This window comes from Mytilus trossulus, chromosome 9, assembly GCF_036588685.1.
Source record: "Mytilus trossulus isolate FHL-02 chromosome 9, PNRI_Mtr1.1.1.hap1, whole genome shotgun sequence".
NCBI classification, from domain to species: Eukaryota; Metazoa; Mollusca; class Bivalvia; order Mytilida; family Mytilidae; genus Mytilus; species Mytilus trossulus.
Window position 1 is genome coordinate 33,415,230 of NC_086381.1, and position 20,109 is coordinate 33,435,338.

At 34.9% G+C, this 20,109-nt stretch overlaps 1 protein-coding gene across 6 annotated transcripts in view; it reads left to right on the top strand.

The window, feature by feature from the left end:
- LOC134685596 (uncharacterized) overlaps positions 1 to 20,109 on the top strand; it is a 92,450-nt gene that overhangs the window by 58,840 nt on the left and 13,501 nt on the right. Inside the window, exons 5-6 of one of the 6 annotated variants that reach the window (XM_063545480.1) lie at positions 19,003 to 19,317; positions 19,669 to 19,907. The exons of 2 other annotated variants lie outside the window; for them this stretch is intronic. In XM_063545480.1, coding sequence (XP_063401550.1) covers positions 19,003 to 19,317; positions 19,669 to 19,907 — 554 coding nt within the window. Of the gene's footprint in view, positions 1 to 1,233; positions 1,348 to 1,815; positions 4,456 to 10,850; positions 10,965 to 11,373; positions 12,341 to 16,231; positions 17,664 to 19,002; positions 19,318 to 19,668; positions 19,908 to 20,109 lie in introns of those variants that run through there. 3 more of the 6 variants (XM_063545472.1, XM_063545471.1, XM_063545475.1) reach the window with 3 other exon arrangements.

The window sequence follows — 20,109 nt, forward strand, 5'->3', positions numbered from 1 at the left end:
CAATAACTTGTGTTTAAGTGTATGAATCTCTCTGAAATTTTTGAAAAGTTTGAAGAAAAAAAATCTTATATTGCGCAATAGATTTGTAAGATCTTGGTATTTGTTTTGTGTCAAAAACCCATATTATGTCAAAAATTTGATCACAATCAAAATCAGAGCTGTATCAATCTTGAATGTTGTATCCATACTTGCCCCAACTGTTCAGGGTTCGACCTCTTCGTTCGTATAAAGCTGCGCCCTTCGGAGCACCTGTTTCAAATAATACGCAGCAAAATTAATTGCAAGCAAAGGAAGAATTTAGACAGTAAGACATAATAAAGAGTTATGACAACAAACTTCCAAATGTACACATTTTGTGTTTGAACACTGATCTTTGTAATTCTCTGTTGCAATAGTGCACTAGTTTGCGTATTGTATAGACTCTTTTGTTGAAGGTACGTGTAGTATATGTGTAGATCATAAAATGTCTTTTGTGGGTTGTTTTTTTCCGTCGAGTTGCTACATCATTAACGCATTCGCCGCATCTTTTTTTATTCTTAACTTTTTTTTCTGAAAAAACATTTCTTTCTTGACTTAAAAGTGTGCTTTTATAATCTGGGAACCATTGACTATCTGACTAAGAAGGTTGATTCACAAATGAATAGCTGCAATATATTCTGAATATTTTTATCACCTATGTAGTCTGCTTTTATGTTACTGTTACATGTAATATTATATAAGCTTGAAGGGCCTCGATGGCGAAGTTAACTTCAAGTATTTCTTCTACTGCATATAGCCAGCCTGTCATCTATGAGATTTCGAACCCCGCACGCAGCAGTTGCGTTTGACTACATTCTTAATTGACTAGGATTGCTAGTTTTCCTACCAAAAAAAGGGGGGGGGGGTCTTTCCGGCTTCCTCCACCAGTATAAACTGGTCGCCTCGAAATAACCAATAGTACTGTAGGTGAAGTTAAACACCAAATATCAATCACTAAATGTATTAGTTCGAGTTTGGTATGTCTGCATTGTTTGAAATTATGGTTAGTTCTTTTTGGAAAAAACAGCTGGTATCAGAATCCTCCAAGAGGTTACAACAAAATAAATATAAAATTAGCTTGAATCAGTAGCATTCTTTTTTTTAACATAAAAATGCATGAAAAGTACGGTTACTTAACACTATATGTGATGTATAATTTAAACTGAAATGTACTTTATATGTATCACTGAAACGTTACCTGGTAACAATTGACAGGGTCAGAAGTTCACGTAACCGAGACCGGAAGCCAAGGTGTTATAAAGATAGAAGACGATGACAGCGATTCTTCAGACTCGGCACAGATCAACTGGGGAGTCAAGTTGTTTAGAGGTAGGACATTATTTACATGTATATATATATTCTTTTAATGAATAAAATTAAAAATGGAAATGGGGAATGTGTCAAAGAGACAACAACCCGACCAAAGAGCAGAAAACAGCCCAATGCCACCAATAAGTCTTCAACGCAGAAAGAAAAACTTACATCCGAAGGCTGGTTTCATCTGCACCCCTAGGCAAAATGTGTACTTGATCAGTGAAAATTGACGTCACACTTAATATCGAAACATAAAAATATCACAAACAAAACCTTGTATGTTAGTAAATTTAATCAAATCTTCTTTGATTTAAATTTAAATTAGATGTTTACAAACTTTTGAGATATTTTATTCAAATATTCTTTCAAATATTGCTTGTATCTGTTTCTCAATGTGAACCGTTTAAAATGTTCTCGTTATTTGGTGTTTTTTTTTCTTTTCTTTTAACATCCGCGTCACACAATTTCTTCAATCTATTGCAGGTTGGCTTGTGAGTGTTAATCTACCCGTTGAATTTGAAATTTACACTATAAGTGATTTGAATGATGTCTTGTGCCAGTTTTATCTCGAAGCAAAGTCCAAAAGAGGTGACCCATATCAACTGTGTACACTGATTGATGTCAAAAATGCGATTAAACGGTACTTGTCAGGTATTTCAAAACAGTGGAGCGATTCTTGGAAGGACGACCGAAGTTTCGAATCATCCAATCGCATACTTGACAGTATTCGAGAAGCCATAAAAGAATCCACACCAAGAAACAAAGCGCCATCAAAACTACCAATGACAGAAGAAGATCGAAATACGTTTATCAAATCAGGATTACTTTGCACTTCGAATCCCCTCGGATTGTTCCGTAAGGTTTGGTTTGATCTTTCGCTTCACTTAGGATGTGGCGGCCAAGCAGCAATGAGGAGTCTGACGGCAGATATGTTTGTTACGGAAATCGACGAACAAAATCGTCGGTATTATAGGCTAAATAAATGTTCCCATGTAGAAAGTGCTAGGTCGAAAATGGAAATGCAATATTGGGATTGGGAGGGGAGAATGTACGAAATTCCAGGAGATCCTAATTGTCCTGTTTCTGCAATGGACTTGTACTTATCAAAGCGGAACCCGCATAAGAATGCGTTCTTTCAGAGACCAAAAACAAATATACATGACTGTCCTGATATATGGTATGAGTCTCAAGTAGGTCACGGTGTCCTAGCATCCATTATGTCTAGAATGTCGGAAGATGCGGGTCTTAGCCGCTTGTATACAAACACAAGTGTTCGCGTTACTGCAGCAGAAGCTTTAGAAAAAAGCTGTGTGAATGTTGACGCTATTATGGGAATTAATCCTAAGAACAAAACTGCCAAAAGTGTTCAACAAGCAATGTCGAGAACTCATACCTCTGATGAGCTGTTTTTCAATAGCAAAACGCTACATGAAATATTGTACGGCTTTTCCTAGACTTATTACATTTCTGTGTTGTGTGCTGTGCATATTAGTATAATTACGCAATATGGGAAAATACATTTTGGTTCGTCTTCCTTGTAAATTGAATATTCAATGTGCTTTCTTGTTTTTAAGCTCACCTGGCCCAAAGGGCCAAGTGAGTTTTTCTTATCACTTGGCTCCGGCGTCTGGTGTCCGTCGTCGTCGTTGACTTTTACAAAAATCTTCTCCTCTGAAACTACTGGGCTAAATTTAACTAAACTTAGCCACAATCAGTATTAGGGTATCTTGTTTAAAAAGTGTGCGGTGACCCAGCCAACCAACCAAGATGGCAGCCATGGCTAAAAATAGAACATAGGGATAACATGTAGATTTTGGATTATAACTCTGAAACCAAAGCATTTAGAGCAAATCTGACAAGGGGTTAAATTGTTAACCAAGTCTATCTGCCCTGAATTTTTTAGATGAATTGGACAACCCGTTATTGGGTTGCTGCCCCAGAATTGGTAATTTTTAGGAAATTTTGCTGTGTTTGGTTATTATCTTGAATATAATTATAGATAAAGATAAACTGTAAACAGCAATAATGTTCTGCAAAGTAAGATCTACAAAAAGTCCAACAAAAATGGTCAGTTGACCCCTCAGGAGTTATTGACCTTTATAGTAAATTTTTAACAATTTTCATTAATTTGGTAAATTTTTGTAAATTTTTATTAGATAGTTTCTCTGTACCTAAAAGGCCAAGTTTATTATAGATAATGAAAATTGTAAGTAGCAAGAATGTTCAGTAAAGTAAGATCTACAAACTCATCACCATCATCAAAACACAATTTTGTCATGAATCCATCTGTGTTCTTTGTTAAATACATGTATGCACAAGGTGACCGACACAGGATCTTAGGAGCCTCTAGTTTAAGACCCTGACATTTTCTTTAAATGACAATGTGTACTATATAATACTACGTAGTGCGTGTAAGTATTAACTTGAAGAACAATTATATATATATATTTAGTTTGATATTTTAAGATGAAGCAGTTACTACTTTCAACGTTCTAATTTATATTCCAAACTGTATCTTCATTTTATAGTAAATGACCATAAATCGTTGCATAATATGAACAAAATGGAATAACTGTCGGGGTTCGAACTAATTTTAAACGCTTATTTTTTAATCTCAGTTCAACTTAAATTTTAATGTCCGCTTTTATTGGACAGAATAATCATTGGTTTAGGTATAACCCGAATAATGCAGTTGCTTTCTACGATTCCTTTTAACTAGGGAGGAATTGATTAATATAGTTCTTGCAAAGGAGCAGGTTTCATTTTAGTCTTTTTGTCTCTTATTCAGATTTTAAAAAAAAAAATTAAAAAAAAATTAAGAACTTCATGATTGTTTTTCTTTTCTTTCTATCCTCTGGAAATGTAGGTATATTTGCCTTGTGGTTTGGATATGTATTTTAAGTTTATTTAGTGAGAATTTTTTTATAAAGTTTTTAATATTTTATTAATTATTTAAAGATTTACGATATACCCCCGTCTCGTAATGAATGGTCTCAATCATAAGTCCATACTCCGAGCATAATAAAGTGGGATTTCATTTCTTGTTTTATATTTTATCGAATGAAAACCATTGCTATTCATGTTGTTACAGTAGTACTAGTGAATAAAATCATGTAGATTTTGTGTATATAGTTGGCTTTTGTTGTATTGTTATTAAAGTTCGTTCTGAGATAACAATCAGAAACTGTTCATTTGCTTTCAAAATAATAAATCAACCATTTACCAACACACAAGTTAGTTTTATTTATTTAATGGAGCAGTTTTGAGATCACAAATACTTATTAGTTGGAACAAAATTTCACACAACACGTATTTCTGGTAGTTCGAATATGCATACATGGTTAAACTTTGAAGAGCCAAAACAAATCTAAAATAAAACAGATCAAATTTGTCAGAAACTTCTAAAAATGTGAATTATTGGTCAGAAAATGCAATACCCAAAGCATGTTGGTAACGTGATAGAATAAGTTAGGTTAACATATTATGATTAAGAGTAAGCTTGTTAGTAATGCAGTGCACAGTAAACATTGGTACGGTATCACAATGTCATTAGAATGTTGGTATGCTTAATTCAGGAATATGACAGTTGCATTGACTTTAGAAATTATTTTTGAGTTTGATATAGCCTTATTTATGTGAATGGCATAATACACATTTCATTTGACAACTAAAAGCACCCTTATGAGCACAAGCACTAATATTCTTGAGACTCAAGTTCTTGAAAGTTTTTGTCGATGACTAATAAACACGACCATAATTATTGTACGAAGTTCGAGATGTCAGTTTGTCTATTGAAGAATGATTTAAAAAAATTCATGAATACTTGAGATATTTATAACAACAAATATGAAACGATATTACAAATATTGATTCTTCTCTTCCACACACCATTTGACTGAAATGAGTTTAGTTCATTTTCTATTAAAAAGAAAGATGATAGCTTATCCATTTCTATCTTCTTTTTTTCTTCTGTCTATGCATTTGGGCTAGTAACACGCCTTACACTACTCTTTGACATCGTATAGTAACACGCCTTACACTACTCTTTGACATCGTATAGTAACACGCCTTACACTACTCTTTGACATCGTATAGTAACACGCCTTACACTACTCTTTGACATCGTATAGTAACACCCCTTACACTACTCTTTGACATCGTATAGTAACACGCCTTACACTACTCTTTGACATCGTACAGTAACACGCCTTACACTACTCTTTGACATCGTACAGTAACACGCCTTACACTACTCTTTGACATCGTATAGTAACACGCCTTACACTACTCTTTGACATCGTATAGTAACACGCCTTACACTACTCTTTGACATCGTATAGTAACACGCCTTACACTACTCTTTGACATCGTACAGTAACACGCCTTACACTACTCTTTGACATCGTATAGTAACACGCCTTACACTACTCTTTGACATCGTATAGTAACACGCCTTACACTACTCTTTGACATCGTATAGTAACACCCCTTACACTACTCTTTGACATCGTATAGTAACACGCCTTACACTACTCTTTGACATCGTATAGTAACACGCGTATAGTAACACGCCTTACACTACTCTTTGACATCGTATAGTAACACCCCTTACACTACTCTTTGACATCGTACAGTAACACGCCTTACACTACTCTTTGACATCGTATAGTAACACGCCTTACACTACTCTTTGACATTGTATAATAACACGCCTTACACTACTCTTTGACATCGTATAGTAACACGCCTTACACTACTCTTTGACATCGTATAGTAACACGCCTTACACTACTCTTTGACATCGTACAGTAACACGCCTTACACTACTCTTTGACATCGTACAGTAACACGCCTTACACTACTCTTTGACATCGTACAGTAACACGCCTTACACTACTCTTTGACATCGTACAGTAACACCCCTTACACTACTCTTTGACATCGTACAGTAACACCCCTTACACTACTCTTTGACATCGTATAGTAACACCCCTTACACTACTCTTTGACATCGTATAGTAACACGCCTTACACTACTCTTTGACATCGTATAGTAACACCCCTTACACTACTCTTTGACATCGTATAGTAACACCCCTTACACTACTCTTTGACATCGTATAGTAACACGCCTTACACTACTCTTTGACATCGTATAGTAACACCCCTTACACTACTCTTTGACATCGTATAGTAACACCCCTTACACTACTCTTTGACATCGTATAGTAACACGCCTTACACTACTCTTTGACATCGTATAGTAACACGCCTTACACTACTCTTTGACATCGTATAGTAACACCCCTTACACTACTCTTTGACATCGTATAGTAACACCCCTTACACTACTCTTTGACATCGTATAGTAACACGCCTTACACTACTCTTTGACATCGTATAGTAACACGCCTTACACTACTCTTTGACATCGTATAGTAACACGCCTTACACTACTCTTTGACATCGTACAGTAACACGCCTTACACTACTCTTTGACATCGTATAATAACACGCCTTACACTACTCTTTGACATCGTATAGTAACACCCCTTACACTACTCTTTGACATCGTACAGTAACACGCCTTACACTACTCTTTGACATCGTATAGTAACACGCCTTACACTACTCTTTGACATCGTATAGTAACACGCCTTACACTACTCTTTGACATCGTATAGTAACACGCCTTACACTACTCTTTGACATCGTACAGTAACACGCCTTACACTACTCTTTGACATCGTATAGTAACACGCCTTACACTACTCTTTGACATCGTATAATAACACGCCTTACACTACTCTTTGACATCGTATAGTAACACCCCTTACACTACTCTTTGACATCGTATAGTAACACCCCTTACACTACTCTTTGACATCGTATAGTAACACGCCTTACACTACTCTTTGACATCGTATAGTAACACCCCTTACACTACTCTTTGACATCGTATAGTAACACCCCTTACACTACTCTTTGACATCGTATAGTAACACGCCTTACACTACTCTTTGACATCGTACAGTAACACGCCTTACACTACTCTTTGACATCGTATAGTAACACGCCTTACACTACTCTTTGACATCGTACAGTAACACGCCTTACACTACTCTTTGACATCGTACAGTAACACGCCTTACACTACTCTTTGACATCGTATAGTAACACGCCTTACACTACTCTTTGACATCGTACAGTAACACGCCTTACACTACTCTTTGACATCGTACAGTAACACGCCTTACACTACTCTTTGACATCGTACAGTAACACGCCTTACACTACTCTTTGACATCGTATAGTAACACGCCTTACACTACTCTTTGACATCGTATAGTAACACACCTTACACTACTCTTTGACATCGTATAGTAACACGCCTTACACTACTCTTTGACATCGTATAGTAACACCCCTTACACTACTCTTTGACATCGTATAGTAACACCCCTTACACTACTCTTTGACATCGTACAGTAACACGCCTTACACTACTCTTTGACATCGTATAGTAACACGCCTTACACTACTCTTTGACATCGTATAGTAACACGCCTTACACTACTCTTTGACATCGTATAGTAACACGCCTTACACTACTCTTTGACATCGTATAGTAACACGCCTTACACTACTCTTTGACATCGTACAGTAACACGCCTTACACTACTCTTTGACATCGTATAGTAACACGCCTTACACTACTCTTTGACATCGTATAGTAACACACCTTACACTACTCTTTGACATCGTATAGTAACACGCCTTACACTACTCTTTGACATCGTATAGTAACACCCCTTACACTACTCTTTGACATCGTATAGTAACACCCCTTACACTACTCTTTGACATCGTACAGTAACACGCCTTACACTACTCTTTGACATCGTATAGTAACACGCCTTACACTACTCTTTGACATCGTATAGTAACACGCCTTACACTACTCTTTGACATCGTATAGTAACACGCCTTACACTACTCTTTGACATCGTATAGTAACACGCCTTACACTACTCTTTGACATCGTACAGTAACACGCCTTACACTACTCTTTGACATCGTATAGTAACACGCCTTACACTACTCTTTGACATCGTACAGTAACACGCCTTACACTACTCTTTGACATCGTATAGTAACACGCCTTACACTACTCTTTGACATCGTACAGTAACACGCCTTACACTACTCTTTGACATCGTATAGTAACACGCCTTACACTACTCTTTGACATCGTACAGTAACACGCCTTACACTACTCTTTGACATCGTATAGTAACACGCCTTACACTACTCTTTGACATCGTATAGTAACACACCTTACACTACTCTTTGACATCGTATAGTAACACGCCTTACACTACTCTTTGACATCGTATAGTAACACCCCTTACACTACTCTTTGACATCGTATAGTAACACCCCTTACACTACTCTTTGACATCGTACAGTAACACGCCTTACACTACTCTTTGACATCGTATAGTAACACGCCTTACACTACTCTTTGACATCGTATAGTAACACGCCTTACACTACTCTTTGACATCGTATAGTAACACGCCTTACACTACTCTTTGACATCGTATAGTAACACGCCTTACACTACTCTTTGACATCGTACAGTAACACGCCTTACACTACTCTTTGACATCGTATAGTAACACGCCTTACACTACTCTTTGACATCGTACAGTAACACGCCTTACACTACTCTTTGACATCTTTTATCCACAGAAATAGGTCAGCTTAATCATCTTGACCCGTGTTAAACTTGTTTTTAACGACCAGTCGCAAATATAACATATAAGTACAAGAACATGTTGAATGTGGTATGAAAATGAGCCCTGTTTTTTTAATATAGAGTGACGCGCTAAACCGTGTTTTAAATGTGGTTCTAGTTCACAAGACAACAACCTGTAGGACTGAAAGATGTGTCACCCTACTGGGACAATTAAGTTTGCTTTAAGTCAACCAGTCTTTGTTCCTATCCCCAATTATTTTAGTTCTTAGTGGAGAAGCAGTACATTCCAATTAAGAAATGATTCCTTCATGGCATGCTCTATGCTTATTTTAACATGGGTAGGCTTTATTTGTCGATATTTTACACTGAGCGTTAGCGAGGTGTAAAATGTGGTCAAATATAATGCCTACCCATGTTAAAATGAGCATAGAGCATAACATGAAGGAATTATTTCGATTCTAATAAGACAAATACAGTATTTTTATAGGTCGAAGCGTACGAAAATACCGTAAACATGTTTAGCTGTTCCCGTTTCCTCCACGAGGTGTCTATACATTACATTTCATATTTGAAAAAAGTTTAAAAAATACCAGCAGGGTAAATATATTTTGTTCGATATAACATATATTATAAAAGTTTATGTGAGCTACTTGAATGTATATATTTTATAGGATAACGATGGAAATAACTTTAATATAAACATAAATTTATGCGCATGTGTCAAACCACATATTTTTTGTGCTCATTAGAACACGGCTTTGTTTATAAAGCGTAATAAGGACGTCATATTAGAATTCCAAGTTTAGTCCGACCCTACCGGTAATCGAACACACGACCTCCCGCATACAAGTCGACCACGAGACCATCGAGGTGATAAAAGAACAAACACAAATTGAGATAGAAATTTATATGCTTCAACATTTTCACTATGTTATACTGCAATATATAGATGATTAGAGAGAGAGATAACAAACGCAAGTCATAAATGAAATAGATACAATTATGTAAGAAACCTTTACTTATTGGACCGAACTGAAGTAGATTTATACTCGTCAACGCTAAACTATTTATTTTAGGTATTTTTTGACATACAGCTCTTCAACGGTTTCGGTACTTGTACATCTTCGGATTTCAAATGTTTGGCTTTGAGCGTTCCTGATGAAGGTAAATCCAGAAAAGCGCTTCGGACGCAAGAAATTAATAACGTGTTGTTTTCAATATATTATATATATAACAATTGCTAGAATTTTTCTAATTCCACTTGTTTCTCACAAGCGCACTGATTTGGCATTTTTCTGGTTGATCTTTGTATTGAAATAGTTTTTCTGGCTGCATAGTTGAAATAAAAGAACACAACTGTGCATACTTATGAATTTTTAAATGAAATATAGTAAGGAAAATGTTATTGTCACACAGTTCATTGTTTTTGTTTGTTATACTGTTTTAATCAACCTCATTAGCTTGTTGTTCGGTGTGAGCTAAGGCTCCGTGTTGAAGGCCGTACATTGACCTATAATGGTTTACTTTTTTAAATTGTTATTTGGATGGAGAGTTGGCACTCACACCACATATTCCTATATCTATTGTTCGAGTAAATACACTTGAGAGAAAAAGTTTCCACAAATGAACAAGAAACTAGTGTATCAATGGCAAAATTGCATTAGAACTTAATACTAGATTAGAATGTTGCATGCATTTAGTTTGGTAGTAGTTATCTTGTTAACGCAAATACTTATTACCGAATACACTTTGACAGGAAAAACAACCAACGAAAAAGATGGCGACGATGAAAGTACCGGTTCTTCCACACAGCGAGAATATCTAGCTGGAACCAGAATGAGGACAAAAAGGGACATTAAGATATTTAAAGGTGACTTCCAAGTTTTAACCTTGTATGCATGTTATGTCCTAGAAATGGATTAACACTCGCTGTTCTGTTAACTTAAATGTAGCATGGTCGAGGCAGTTTTCGCTAAGAAAAAAATAAGCAAATGGGCAAAAGGAATTTAATCGCTTAATTGCATGCTATTCTTTAAAATATAAAGAAAGATAGACAAAGTGTTAGTTCTTTTTATTTTATGTGGTCTGTTATATTTCTTTTTTAACTATTAGTTTGCTATTAATTTGACCAAGAGGAATCAAACAAAGCATGAGATTTTAAGATTTTGAAAATAACTCAAATTATTTTGAAAAACAAGTACTGGTATTAGGAAGATTAAAAAACGGTTTTGTTGCATCATGGTTCAATTAGGTGATGACGTCCCTTTTTTATATTGTAGAATGGCTTATATGGAATAATTTGGATCCCGATTTTGAGACATTGCCTGGTTCTAAATTGAATAAATTCCTAGAAAGATTCTATAAGGAAGTCCGATCAAAAGACGGCAAACCCTATACAAGATCGACTGTTGTGGGCATCAGAGCGAGTATAAATCGTTACATGAATTCTCTTCCAGAGTCATGTCGCTTATCGATCCTTAAACATGAGGCATTTACTTCAAGCAATGCTCTACTCGAACGCATGAACTTAGAAGATAAACACAGACCAAAAACTACAATTAAAAGAATCATTTCAGCAAATGACCTAACAAAAATGATGAGGTCAAGTGTTATAGAGGCGAATGTTCCATCGTCCTTAGTGAGGAAGGTGTGGATCGACCTTTGTCTACATTTTGGCATGAAAGGTAAAGAAGCAATACGTACTCTAACCAAGGAATCGTTTCTTTTCGAAACGGACGAGAATGGACATCAATTCTACCGATTGAATTATGACCTTGAAACGCCAAAAATAGAAAGTTTCTCGGAGATGCATGATTGGCATTGGTTTGCAAGAATGTATGCGGTTGATGATAGTCAATATTGTCCAGTTCAAAGTATGAATGCTTACATATCAAAACTTAGCGCAGATATACCCGATTTTTTCCAGCGCCCTGTGGACAAAAAATCAATGACGGAAGAAATTTGGTTTTACGGTGCAATGGGACATAATTCCATATTGAAAATGATGTCTGAGATATCGACAGGAGCCAGTTTGTCACGAATTTACACCAATATTTGTCTGAAAGCAACAATAACTGATCTTTTAGAGAAGCAGGGGTTGAATGTAGAAACTATTATGAACATGCAATCAAGAGGAAAGTATAATATTAATCCAATCCAGTCGTCTGAGGAACTCATGCAAAACAGTTTAAATATGCACTACCTGCTGTACAGAGCGGTATATGATCAGGCATCAGGCTTATAACAATTCTTTAGTTTGTCGCGTCACGTGTTTGTCAATGTTTGACACCCATTTTGTACACTCTGCCAATGATTTTGTCAAAATAAACTCCAGCAATTTTCAGGCGCTTAAACTTGCCACTATAGAGAGCATTTAGTGTCCGAAAAGGTAATTAAATACACATTGCTTTAATATTATTCGTTTTGTATGTTGATGCTTATTGCTAAAGTGTTTGCATTTGACGTATACATGTTTCTTTTTTTTACTACCAGTTTTCCAAATGATTGTTTTGATTTTCTGAATCTATAGAGATACATGTTGTCGGATTGAATTTATCGACATACGGTTACTTCTTTTAGTCTCATTTAAGTTATCTCAGTCAGATCAATACATCATGATATTGCTTCGAATGAAATAAATAAATATTGAGTTATATTGTTGTTTGAATACTTGTCCAGATATAATAGTGAGCTACAATTGGTACTCAAATGTTATTGGTAAAGAAGTAGAAAGTTACTTCAAATTATTTGTCTGAAAATTAAGGCAAAATTCCTCTTATTTGCTAATATGATACGTAATTCTTACACAAATGTATGAGCAAACTGAGGTAAACGACGAGCACTGATTTCACAAATCTTTTTAATACAGTAGAAAGAGATTAGTAAAATACATTGAAAAACGAGTAACAAGTCAAACGGAGATAATTAATATGAGTTTTGTAGATGGACAGTAAAGTAAGCATATACTGGGTTTGGACTATTGTAAAGGATTGTTAAGTAAAAACAAAATCTTAACAAAAGAAATATTCCTAGAAAATATACTGGAATTTGAAATGTATGTAGATATTTAAATAGCTGCATGAAAGTTTGATTGTTTTCATACGGAGGATGTAACACTGCAGTTTTGTTCTATTTTTAAGATGAGGGAAATGAGACGGCCAACATCGAGCATCCTATGGAAATTCCTGTTCCAGGAAATGTTGAAACACGTAAGGATTTCTTGAGACTTAAAGGACTTAACGAAAATACCAACAACGAACAGTCCACGGAATCGCTCTTTTTTCAAACACATTATGTCAATAGTTTAACCGAACATCCTAGAGAACAATCCATTACCACTATTTCGGAACAGATTGCATTTATCGATCATCAGAACCGAGATATTATGGAAAGCCAAATAAAACTACAAGATGTTGTTGATAGTATATCAGAAGTTGTTGCTGCAGTTCAACACGATGTCAGCAAAGTTTTACGTTTGTCAGTTGATAATGCGTCTGATGAAGTACCAACTTCGTTTTATCTACCAACAACAGACCCAAAGGTCATCCTGTCAAAGGAAAATCCTAAATCGATGCTGATTGGTGGATCTGAGTTTGAAATGGATTATGATCAATACTATGCAATTTTCAGCAAATGTTTCAAATCACCTCCGACTCTTGCTGTTAAGCTAATTGGCGTTCTTTTTACAGAGAAAGAATTGCTACATAAAAATGTCACTGGCAAAACTACAGGAAGGGAACAAACAAAAGGAAAACTAGATCCAACTAAAATGACAGCAATCGTTTCTCAAATCAACTTACAGTATCCAAATTTCATGATGAAAAAGGCAAATGCGGAAAAGGTTTGGATAGCTATTAATGGAAAGTGTAGAAAGACCACTGATAAATTTGAAAAACTTGACAAGAATTTGAATGGCTAGATAAGACAACTGATTTTGAAAACTGTTCAAATGTGTTCCGAAAATGTGTGTTAAAACTGTTTTAATTTTTTAACAATAATGTGTCAAGAGTTCCTACTCATTTAATAAAGTGAAACCTATTGATTTGCAACACACTTTACACATTTTTGGATTAAAGGAGGTTCATTTTATTTTATAGACATTTGTCTGCCATTTTTCCTCGGTAACAAGCCACGGCCTCATTTTTTTTTCTCACTGAGATTCGACACGAAACAAAATCAAAAGAGTTCTGCATACAGCATGTACCAATAGACAAGTATCTAAATTGCATTTGAGTTTTTTAATACCACAATAACAATTTACTTTCTATATCTTGTGCAGACAATATGCCGAAAGTAACATAAACTAAATATCAAAATAGTTTTCATTCTTGAACTGCTGTAAGAAATATCATTGAATACCTTCTTAGTTGTCAAAAAGTTGGGTGAAGTCTACCTAACATTATAGACACTATACTGTCTTACAAGATTTATACTTAACCACAAACAAAACTAATACGATGGTTCTAGTAAGGTTTATTAGCTCACTTCAATTTAAAAAATGGAAAGTAAAAACTCGAAAGCTAGGGTGATCTTCTAGTTTAACATCTGCTAGATATATGGCATTGGTGGTGGACTACAGATCGATAGTACTTCTAAGATCTAAAGTCACTGCATTTGTCCTGTTATGATTTCACTCGGATATTGATACTTTGAAAGGTTTCTCAGTTTATGAAGCTTTATTGCTTCTCAGCTTTGAAACTGTCGAATAACCTATATTTTGAGCATCAGTTAAAGCGAACTAAATGTTTGAAATGAGGTAATGTTACATACAAATGAATCAGACATCGAGCAACAAAGTATCATCAATTTGGGATAACAACACTCATCAAAAAATATTTCGAAATAAGTTTTACACAAAATTAAGAATCAATTGAAATTTAAGATATGCAGTCATCACTTATTGAATTGCATCTTATACAACAGAACGGATTTGAACCATTTTGTGTCAAATTTGACGGATACGATATTAACCATTATTTACAATCATAAAAGAGTTCTCCCACATCCATACGGTTTTATATGATAACTGTTAGCTGTATCCTATTATATCATCTTGTGTATACCAAGAACCACTGGTTTCCCAGCTTGTCGGTATTCCGGACTGCCTTTTGGTATATTACATTTACTTCCAGCAGTCCTTTCACTTTGCAAACACATTGTTATTTAGTTGATTTCAAGTTTTCGATTGTCAGGCTTCACTTTGGAAATGAAATTCTTTGATCGATATTGATATCAAATGTTAGCATAGATTTGGAACTATATCACAATATAGGGCTTTGGCTGACGATGAATGGCGGTTTTGTATTGTTGTATTGTTGCGTTGTTAATAATTATACATTAAACTGTTGTTGTTCGTTTTAGCGGGGGTTTTTTTCTGGAATAATATAGATGAGATATGATAACGACACTTTAATATTTTTGAATGTCTTAAAAAGACGGGGAAAATGTATGACCAATCGAGTGCCTTACGAAAAGACAGCATTTGGCTTTATAAAATGTTATAATTAAGTTCGTTTGTACTCCTGTAAACACTACGATATCGTTAGAAATTTCTTTTTTTTATCGTCATAAAGTCTAGATGTTTTTATAAATATATATTCTTTACATGAGGGTAACTTGTGGACAATACTGTTTAGTACATATTTACCGTATTTGTTTTGAAAGTGGGTTTTCGGTCATTATTGTCATGCTTGATAATACACAATTCTTCGAAATCTGAGACCTGTCGCTAAGCCTTATCATCGAAACTGTTTGAACTACGTGTTCGTCATTAATTTTTGTGCCGTTTTGGGTCTCACTACTTGATGGAGTTTTGAATAGTTTTTGACTCCTTTTAAAGTGTTGTTCTAGGGATATCTTATTCCTTACTTCATTTTAGAATTGATGGGGCTGCCGCATATTTTATATGTCATTGCAATGAAAAAAATAATTCATCTGTTATTAAAACTTTCATTCACTAGGAAGATGAAATGTGGGGGAAAATATATTAAAGGTAAAAATATACACAATCGTTGAGCAACATAGCATGGTTAAAAGTCGTTTTCTCCACTATATTGAATGCTGTAGAATAATTGAGTGTTTGGAACTAGTCTTGGGTTCGTCTTACGTTAAAATTCTTATGGATGTTTCTATTTACAGATTGGCTACGTCAACAAGGGGAGAGTATCTATTTTGAAGACATGCTACCATTGTATCTCAACTCGTTCTTGACAGAGTTCTACCAAACCTGCGTGAGGTCGGGATTGCCATCCAATATCCTAGAGGCCTATCCGAGCGAGATTTCACGTTATCTAAATAACCCTCCTTTCAACAGAAATATAGATATTGAAACTCACCCAGAATTCATATCTTCATCTCAGATTTTAAGATCATGGTGTCATAATTTTGATGTTTCTCCAATGGCAGCTCCAGATGATGCGGTGCACCGCCCAATTTCAGATGAACATTTACAACTTTTGTATAGATCACCATGCATGTCTTGTGAAGCACCAGAGGGCCTTCAAAATAAAGTATGGGTAGATGTTAATTTATACTTTGGCGTGTTAAGTCGAAAGATGCTTAGACAACTTGAAAAGAGCTCTTTTATATTGGAGGTAGATTATGATAATGATAGGCGATATTATCGAATTGCTGACGAAAAAATTCCAAAGGATCGACATATGTCGCGCATGTACGAACAACCAGGAAACCAGTTTTGTCCAGTTCAAAGCATGTTACATTACTACTCTAGGTTAAACCCGAGCAGCGAGGCTTTCTTCCAACAGCCGGATAAATCCGGAGTAGGGTCGATATGGTACAATCCTACACCTGTAGGGAAAAACGTTCACAGTGGCAAACTGTCAACGATCTGTCGACCATGTGGCATTAAATTGTATTACAGAAATACGGCCCTCCGAGCTGTCTATCGCCGTATACATGCTCATTCACCCGATTACACGTTCGAATTTAGCAAACGCATACTTGAGATTGTAAGCGGTGAGGATGATGAAAACAAGTCCAGCCAGACTTTCATTATATGATTTAGTCTAAAATTTATCCAAAATAAATAAACAAAAATAGAAGAAATTGACAATACATTTAGATTGATAGAGAAATCTATGTATATATTGAAGGGTTTCATTTCTTGATTATTGTATGGCGTTCTAGAATTTAGGTTACCATTTACGTTATACAACATAGAAGAGCGTTATAAACTTCATGTATAGTGGAATTATGAAATTAAATATTGTTGTAAACAAATATAATTCATTTCTTAAGTGCTTAAATTAATATCGAACACTATGTTTATGTATGAACTTAATTTATTGGTGCATTTATGAATAATTTATAGACAATCAGTTGTAGAAAAGATGCATTACAGCACTGCCATTTGGTTGATAGTCAGAAAGCAGTGTTTTCTTTGTAAATCCTTATTTGTTATCGATAAGTGCCATGATTGATGCTGTGTTAATACAATTATTTACCACAATTTGATGTTGTAGCTGTTACATTTCTGTCTTATGCACTTTTCTATTCGTATGTTCATATATTATTTTTTGACATTGAAATAAACGTGTTTGCGTCATCTTTATTGTTGTGTGCGATCCGATTATCAGTCCTTTTTGTTGCTGGAATGTTTAAGGAAGTTGGCTGAACCTTTTTTTAATTTTGTCGTCTTCGTTTTTGTTTTTTGCCTTTACTTTATTTGATATTATAGGTAAACATTTGTTAGGATTAGTATCAAATAAAATTTTCACCGAAACTGAAAATGCATTTCCCTTTCTGTCGGTGTTAATCTTAAATTAACAGCATTTTTATGGTTGTTGCTCCATAAGAGAGTTATTTGCGATACAATACGTATGTGTCCTTCAACATTTAATCCATTTTTACCAGACCAAAAGAGTTTCAAGCTTCCATGATCCATAAACGAGCTTTATCTTTGAAGTATATACATCCCAAATTTTGCTCTATTTCTATCTCGTGATAGTTTGCTCGTCTGTATTATCGAAGGTCAAAGATTTGATCCCCGGCCAGGTCAAGCAAAAAAAATGAAAATTGGTATGTGCTGCTTCTTAAATAAGCACTGTGTATTTACATTTAAAAAAAATTGTGCCTCAGCTTGTCGGTCTATGACAAATGGATTACACTCAAGTTTTTCAACTTAGTAGCATCTTGTTTGTCCGTCTAATACATAGCATAGTTCATATTCTCGTTGCCATTTAACGGTAAACCGTCAAGGTCATCTTGGACAAATGACCTTTCCTGCATTGGTATAAAAATCTACTCTAACCACAGAAAAAAATATATCAAGCAGCAAACTTCATTGTTGTACCACTGGTTGAACCGCCAACTTTTATTACCAGTACTTTTATTTGATTGTTCTGGGAAAGAATCATTGAATAAATATTCATGTATATTATGTTTTTAATATGAAAACCATGCATTATATTATATAGTACTTTCAACACAATAATCTTAAAATTGCTGAAATAATTAACTTAATCCTGCTTCATTCACTTTCTTTATTTTGTTGAGTTATCATAAATCAAGTTGTTAGCTGGTCTTATCTCCTGTCAGCTTGTTGAAGCCTTTTAAGCTTACTAAATGGTGTTTGTTTTGTTCATTGGTTCATGTCGTATGGTAATATACATTTGCTTATGTCCACATCATTTGGTATATGGTGGATATCGTTCTCATTGGCATACATAGCATCATCTCCTGTATTTTAATTTACACCCGGGCTATATCTGAATAAGTAATGGATGTGACAGTCATGAAATCAAATTGAAATTGTTTGTAATATGGTAAAAAGGACAATTCGATTCACTAAAATAACCATATGTTTTTGTGTTATTATAAAAATATATAATTCACGTGGTTTAAAAAATAAACGACATATTTATTACGGCTTTTTGATATTCGCTTTACAGGGAGAGAAGAGTCGTTGCCAATCCTAAATACAGAACCACCAGTCTTTAATGATGGTGATACATTCATGAACTTTGAACCTAGTAATTCAGCTGAAATGCAACATTTAGACCTGACCTTTGATCCTAATGATCCGGTGGGGCAACAATTCCGACCGGTTCCAGTGCAACGATCTAAAGCTGAAAGAGGAAAACAAAAACCTGGACCCAGACCTACAATGGTCAGATTGAAGTTCTATTTTCTTCCAGATTGGAGTAAATTGCCGTCACTGTCTAAACTCGACCCACTGATTCAAACTCACCAAGACCAAGGCTTTGGTAGGTATCAAAAAAGTTTAAAACTTTATCAAATGACCTATCTTTCTGTAATTTTATAATTTCAAAATTTCAAAATAAAAATTGTATTATGGTAACTGAAAGAGAACATATATAGTATTAGAGTTTTAAGTCCTTAGTGACCTTTAAACTTTGAATGCAAAATGTTTACTCATCACTTCCTTGTTATCGTCATAAGACCCGAATACGTTTGAGGTTTAAAACACACAATCAAAGCAGAAGATAATAACAACGAGGAAAAAGGATAATATTAAAGTTTTAAACACTCATTCGTGTAGAATACTACTATATAATAAGAAAAGACACTCAGTATCTGTTATTTTACTTGTTTAGGATATCCAACGCAGTATTATAACAAAGAAAAAATGCATGCCAAACCGTGGTCATGGAGTTTAGATCTGTCAGATGACGATTTTAAAGAGTCTATTCGAGATCTATACCCTTTACTGGAAGACAAAGATTTCACATTGTATACAGTTGACCAAAACAAAAGATTAAGACCAGTGCCATTTAAAACTGCATATTTCAAGGCCATTAAATACCAGGGTACTGTTATTATTAAGATGAATGACGTAAGTTAAAATATTCTTTTTAAAATAACTATGCATTAATTTCTTCTCGGGCATAACTAACTGCTCTATTAAAAAAAAACAGCAATTTTGAAGAATTTGGAACAGATTGATATTAATGAACTCATCATATATACCAGAATTGACATTTTAAATTTGCGCCAGACGCGCGTTTCAAATACATGGCACATGTATAAGCAATAGT